This window comes from Antrostomus carolinensis, unplaced genomic scaffold (genome assembly GCF_000700745.2).
Source record: "Antrostomus carolinensis isolate BGI_N321 unplaced genomic scaffold, ASM70074v2 scaffold39664, whole genome shotgun sequence".
In the NCBI taxonomy this organism is placed as follows: domain Eukaryota; kingdom Metazoa; phylum Chordata; class Aves; order Caprimulgiformes; family Caprimulgidae; genus Antrostomus; species Antrostomus carolinensis.
Genome location: NW_010313549.1, coordinates 1 through 7,177, shown reverse-complemented (window position 1 = coordinate 7,177; position 7,177 = coordinate 1). Strand labels below are relative to the sequence as shown.

Genomic DNA, 7,177 nt, shown 5'->3' with positions numbered 1-7,177 from the left:
GAACAAGTATTAAAACCAATAAAGTAGCAGTCACTATTCACAAGCAAGAAACTACCCACACCATCAACCCTTGCTGATAATAATTTCTGCTGCGGTCTCCCACCTAACTTGGCCTACACAAGGAACAAAGTCCTGGGAAGGAGAATGGGGTGAGGGGAGAAGAGAAGCAGAATCTCTTAACAGAAGAGCAATGGATAACAGAAATTAAGGTAGCTCATTTTCTCTGTTCCCCCTGCACTAACTTGTACCTAGGACTGCCATCTGTGATGACTGGATCACAGTTGCCTGCGTGGTATTTGAAGCTATGAATGAAAACGGACAAATGGAGAAGAAACATTTTTTTAATCATCGCCAGTGGGATGAATACAATATTGTCTCTGTACCTATTTCTGTGGACTTTGGCATGTCCTTTCCCCTCTCTGCTTCTCAAATGCTGTCTGTGCTGATTATGCCCCTAAATTGGGAGCAATAAATCCTCTGTACTTCACTGGAGTGCTGGACTGCTTCATTTGCTAATAATATGAAGTGCTTCATTGATCTGCTAATAAAACTAAGTGCTTCAAAGAGCCTCAGCAGATGCTATGAAGTTAAGAGCACTGAAGAACCAGTCTTTATACTGACAGACATGCTAGATTTTTGTTACTGATGAATGGGCGGGGGGCATAAGGCCCAAATGCCAGATTTCCCAGATGCAAACAGAAAGGCCCATTTGATTTACCCCAGGGAACATCAGATCCCTAGAAGCCAAAACATAGTTTCATCACATGGAGCTATCAAACAAGCAATTTTAATACATACTATCATTGGAATTATGAATTTAACAGAACTACACTGCACTGTGAGAATAAGGTGCATTATAATGCTTAAGAATATGTAAGACATCTTGAATACTGTCTACAGTTCTAGTGTGTAACTCAGAAAAAGGTATGGAAAAGAGCAAAAAGATGGCACAGAGACAAATAACAGAAATGTCTTACTCATCATCTGGAAGGCTGGGGACAACACAGAATGGTGGAGTCTGCACCAGAAGGGACTTCAATGCTCTTGTTTCATCATCTTCTTCATACTAGACATTCAGAATAACTGTTAGGCACTCTGACTGCAAATATGCCCAACATTCAACATTTGACCCTTGTACTGTGTGCAAATGAAGACTGAATCACGAGCAGATGCACCCCCACAAATCCCATTTATTTCAATCACTGAGCTGCCAGCAGTAATGTATTTATGGTGTACAGTGATCTGTGCCATATGTAATCCTTGTCCCTATATTTAACAATAGTACCTGATCAGACTTTGCCTGAATGTTATTTACAATCTTGAAAACATTTAATAAATGGCAATGTGACATGAAGGATGATACAGGCTTTTAAAGAATTAATGTGATTTAATCACATAATTCTTAAAAACTCTACTGGAAATAGCGGAGCATATATCCCCATGTCAATCTTTAAAATCTCAACTTGGAGCAGGTCTTCCCACCATGTCAGGGACTGAACGTTCACCACTGGTTTAGGTTTGAAGTACCCTCTCAACTTCTATGGGTCAGATTCTGATTCCCTCAGACAATAAAATAACCCTGCAGCAGTCCTTTATCATCGTCTGTTTACCCTGAACTTTGTCATCAGATTACACTCTTAAGGTCACTCTCAGCCACCTGGTTATTTTCTATACAACTGTTTTTGTAAACAGATATCCTCTCTTTTTGAAAGTGTTGCTGCCTTTCCTTATTTCCAGATAATTAGTGTTATAACTTGCTATAATGCCCTGGATCATCTGGTTTAAAGCTTTTATTTCCTCTAAGCCCTGCACACCAGAGATTAAATGTAATTTTAACCTTCACCTGAAACTTCAGGACAGGCCCATCAGTGTTTATTTTCAAACTAATGCTCTCTGCCACAATCATCCCCAGACGCCGTATTTGTGGCAGATTGCTGTCCAAGTGGCATTTCACACCCTCCATCATGCTTGTGAGAAGCTCTGAAAAAAAAAAAAAACAAAACAAAACCCAAACCAAACAGTAGATGAAACAATTACAGAAACAAACATCCATCTTTAAGTGGGTTTCCCGAGAGGGCATCTTTAGCCATTCACCACCCAATAATGGGTAGAAAGACAGGAAGGGCCCAGGCAACCGTGACTTCTCTTTCTGCAATGCACCAATATAATAATCTTTTTTTAATGAGATATAAAGTCAAAAGAATGTTACAATATATCCTAAACTTGGAATATTTTGGTTTTCACTGAAACAAAAAAGGATGGTAAGTCAAGTCAATCTTTAGCTTGTTTTCAGAGTGCTTCGAAGCCACTTAAGTGAAATCTCATGTTTTGAGGAAGCTACAAATTCTGACCAGTACAACAATCATGGAGTAAGAAATTTCCCTCAGCACCTAGATAAACTGAAACAGGCAGATAACACCAGTATTTCTCAGTCCACAGAGAACGATGCTTTACCAGGTAGGCTTACTGCTGTTAGACTGACCTCCTTCAACTCAGAAAAGCTTATCTTTACAACAGCTGTCAGATAAAAAACAGATTATAAAACTACAGTACTGTGAATAAATAAGAGGTCACTTATTCACCTAGGGAATTAGAATGAAACGGATGAACAGGTCTTGTAAATCAACCTTCTTCCCCCACAAAAGACAGATTTTTTTTTTTTTTTAATTGCAACAGAAAAATAAATTTTAGACCAAGACCCCAATGTGCTACACACTATAGGAATACAGAATAGGAGGTCCTTGCTGGTAACTCACTAACCCTACTCACCTCATGCTGAGGGGAGCAGAATGACACAGAGAAATGCACATGGATCAGCAGAGGCCAAACCAAACAGCTTTAAAGCTATGGACTCAGAATTATACCATATCAGTGCTAACAAAAGAGGATTCCAGCAGGCTACCCCATTTGCCAAGATGAAGATGGGACAATTGTGTTCATCCATAGATCAAAACAAGATGTTTTTCTACTCAACATCAGACCTTCTGTTAAACAAACCCAATCCCTCTTCTCCCACTGCCTCACCTTGTCTGCAGCTCTGGATTTCAGGCTCCTTCAGGTGCGAGAGGCAGATAAGGATGGCCTTGCTAATATACTGCTGCTGCTCAGGGGGAGAGTGTTTCACAGCACTGCTGCTGCCCCAGGTCTCCAACAGTTCTTGCACCACCTGAATCAGAGAAGTCAAGTTGGCTTGAAATGGATGTTTTCTACACACAAGTAGAAAAGCACATTTTTGAAGCACATCTTTGAAATGTGCTTTCCTACAGCACATTGTATATTCTGATGGCCCTTTGGTTTTCATGCTTCCCAGGGAACTTTACACTCCCTACAAACAGAGCTAACTTTGTATTTCAGGGCCCAAAACATACCAACCAAGAACTCCACACCACTTCCATATTGTTAAATATAATGGGAGGTTTTTTAAATTTTAATGTGATAAATATAATATGCAGAGCAATATGTATTATTGTCAAAAGCCAGTATGATATTGTATGTTTTTTTGTCCAATTTTATATAGCTGCCAGTACTTCCAGATAATTAGAATAATACAACGTGTAACCAGTGCAAAAAAAAAAAAAAAAAAAAAAAGCCTAAAAAAAAAAAAAAAAAAAAGTAACCAGTGGAAAATGGTAGATTTCCAGAGATACAGATTTCCTAGAAGTTCCATCACACTGCTGACTTGGAGAGGGAAAATATCTGCATCCCCACTGAGGAAAAGTTAGATGAGATGTTCTGAAGCATAAACTATGTGGCATACAGACAGCTCTCAATCAACTTCATCACTTGCTGCCATCTGCCCAGCCACACAAATAGAGGATGACAGAGGAAGCTGAGAAGGACAGAGGACATGGGACATCTGTCAGAATCTAATCCTTATTAGTTTTGCTACTTGGAAGACAATTTACCAAATAAATATGAAAAACAAATGCCAGCAGTGCAGAAAGTCTTCAATCCGTATATCATGACTTACTTGTGATATGGTAGGTCTTGTCTCATGAATACAGAAGTGTCTTAGAGAAAGACCAAAACTGTGTACCCTACAGACACACATACACACACACTTGCACAGTAGAATTTTTTCCATCAGATACCTCACCAACATTACTGAACCTTACTTTGATCAATAAGGCACGCCGAAGGCCATCCAGGGACAGGTAGCCAAGGAGGTTCTGTAGCACTGCAGTCTGCAATGGAAACCACAAATCTTGCTTTAACTGGGCATGAAGCTGTCATCCAGCAATGACAAGTGTGTATTTTTACTATGTTAAACTTTTCATTCTGAAGAACTGGTTGACAACATTCAGTGAAAAAAAAAGTAAGCAAATTTTAAAAAACCCAACCAAACACACACATGCCATTGCTGATGAAATACAAGGAAAAACAGAACAGGAATACAGTACAGTATTTCTACCATCAAAACCAGATCAGCACAGTCTCAGGCAAACACGGATCACAAAGTCTAGAGAACATCCCTCACAACGACACCACAAGACACAGAACACTTCCTATCACCTGTAACATACTTAGGTGCACAGGAAAAAAAAAAAAATCTCAGTTCTTGTCTCATCTCTTCAATCTAATTCTTATCCCTGAGAGTGGGTCATGGCTCCTTCAGTCTCTTCTGAGGGGATGTGAGTGAAAGCTGTGCAGCTCAGGTACATGTGGAGAGACCAAGGGCTGATTTCAGAATGAAGAGTTAATTCTTACTCAAGACTACCTGGAGCTCAGCTAAAAAACACACTGGCACTTGGGAAAAACAGGCATTACTCCACCACTGTTCAACGCAGAGTCCTTACCGTGTGGCCATACTGCAAGAGCAGCAGCTTCTGTGTCACCACAAACTGAGCTTTCTTGTTTTTCACAACCAGGTTCCCCAGCAACCTAGACAAGACATCTGCCCTAGCAAGACAGGTCAATAGCAAAACATTAGGAATCCAGGTAATTACTGTCATGCTGCTACTAATGATAGGAAATTCTGTGATCAGCTATTTGCAACAAAGTCTCTAAAACACCTCTAAATGTAAGAGTGAGTCAGTAATTGCAAAGAATGTTTTCACTTGTTTTTCCACTGCATGTCACCACAGATCTTCAAGGAATGGTGCAGGTTCTACCTGAGAAGCAACAATCAGGTACTTTACCCCTAGAGTCTTTCAAGAAATGACACTGTGAAAATCCAGCTACACAAACATACATACATCAGCATCTTTCAGAAACTGATTCTGCAAGTATTTGTGAAAAAATTACAGCATTTGCTCAAGATCAGGGAGGAAAGCAGACTTCTTACCCGGGTGCTCTCTGCACAAAACCAAGGACCACTGCTTCCATCCAGCGGTCTGGCACACATTCAACCAGTCGCCAGCATATTCTCTGCCAGATGCAGTCTGACTCAGTGAGATCCGTTAGGCGGGGTATCAAAACGCTCAGGATTTCTTCTGAAGTGGAAGAGAAAACAGGTGAATACACCAGATGGCCAGAACTGGTGCAATGGTACTCAAGGTCAGCCTGCAAATGTCAAGATCCTCAGAAGATGAAGAAATACAACATACAGTTTGCAGCTCTAAATTGTTCTTGTGGTAAGAACAAACCTAAAAGCAGCCTAAGGAACTTACAAGTATTCCTCACTACAGCAAACAGTTAGAAATCTTTCCTCTTCCAGCCCTGTTAACTACTTCTGCATTCACTGGCTTCAAAGTCCCGAGTAAAGCCAGACTGCAGGCTACTATCATGAGAGGGTTATTACATATGAGCAGTGATTTATGCTGGTATTTACAAGGCACTTTCAGACCACTGGATGAAAAGCACCAGAAGAACATTTAATAGTTATGCTCCAAATGGTGGGATGAGAAGGCTAATAATCTCATCAGTTTTCAGAGGAGAAGAGATCATATTCCTGAGCTGATATACCTGAGCTGACAGAAAAACTTTGACATCTGGTATGCTGTTAAGTAGCCTCAGAAAGCAGAGAGCAGCCTGTTCAGTCCAAGTCACAAAACTCCCAAAGTATTATTTGGTCAGCCTCCCACTCCCTCTGTTTATCATCATCATAGTCATCCTTCCGTTCTAATACAGTAAACCAGTATTGTTTTACTCCCCAAAATAGCATTGTAAAACACTCACTTTGTCTCCCATGAACGCACCCCTTCCCCAGGACATGAGAAACAAAAGAGATTGAGCAATCCAAGCCACCTGGGATAAAACAGACACAAGCTTAACAGGAGCATCAACAGCATCCTCCAAACAACCTTCAGAAGGAGGCGTGTACACTTCTACAAATACTGAAGCCTGAAAACTTAGATTAACTTTTCCTCTTCAAGCATCATCTCTTCCTCCCTCCACCACCTGCCTTCAGCACAAAACGGCACCTAGTGTTATTCACACACAGTGAGAGTCAGAAGGCTAAAATAGCTTAGTCCCACTTTAACACAATGGTAACAAAACCCCTGGTTCATTCAGTACTGTTTAAATCTTCCACACAATTACTTCAGCACAGACCAAGCGACCACAATTAAGCTTTGGCAACAGATGATGCTATTTAACAGCTTCAGCTTTTTTTATTTTAAAAAGCCTCAGCCATCTTCCTCATTCCTCGTATCTGACCCTTTTAAGTACAACGAATTTCATCATGAAGGATGAACGTGAGGTTCTCCAATACCCATTATCTGTATTTGAAGCACCAGCCAAGGGGGTCCATGCACAAAACGCTCCTTCAGAAGAGCTGTCTCTACAGCAGTCCTGCTGCGATCTTACCTCTCAGAGAATCCGAGATCTTCTGCAGCACCTGGATAATCGCATCACCCAGAAGAGGGAAGTAGTTCTGGGGGAAGAACACTGGTGGGTTTTTCCCCTGGAATTTGTTGCTGACATGATCGGGCAAACACACAATCTTGCTGAGCAGGGCCTCCTGCAGCGCCGGGGAGGCCGCCTGCTGCTGACAGCCCTCCCACATCAGCGCTGCCAGCCGGCCCTCACGCAGGAAGGCCCTCCGCGCCCTCCCCCGCAGGAAAGCCGGGCCTGGGAGAGAGAAACCAGGGTAAGCGCCGGCCCCTGCGAACCGATCCGGGATGCGCCCGCTGCTGCCCGTCTGTGCTGGTCTCACCGCTGCGACGCTGCGGTTCAATCACACAACGTTTAATAAAAATTAAATTAAAATCAAAGGATTTTAATCTCTTTGTATCTC

The 7,177-nt window shown here is 41.6% G+C and overlaps 1 protein-coding gene across 1 annotated transcript in view; it reads right to left on the bottom strand.

Moving 5' to 3' along the window:
- TELO2 (telomere maintenance 2) overlaps positions 1-7,011 on the bottom strand; it is a gene marked incomplete at both ends in the record, with an annotated part of 14,561 nt that extends 7,550 nt beyond the window's left edge. Inside the window, 8 exon segments of the mRNA XM_029084836.1 lie at positions 978-1,066; positions 1,844-1,980; positions 3,025-3,166; positions 4,116-4,184; positions 4,797-4,899; positions 5,285-5,432; positions 6,118-6,186; positions 6,748-7,011. Of these exon segments, the coding sequence (XP_028940669.1) occupies positions 978-1,066; positions 1,844-1,980; positions 3,025-3,166; positions 4,116-4,184; positions 4,797-4,899; positions 5,285-5,432; positions 6,118-6,186; positions 6,748-7,011 (1,021 nt within the window).
- Between the last annotated feature and the right edge of the window lie 166 nt (positions 7,012-7,177).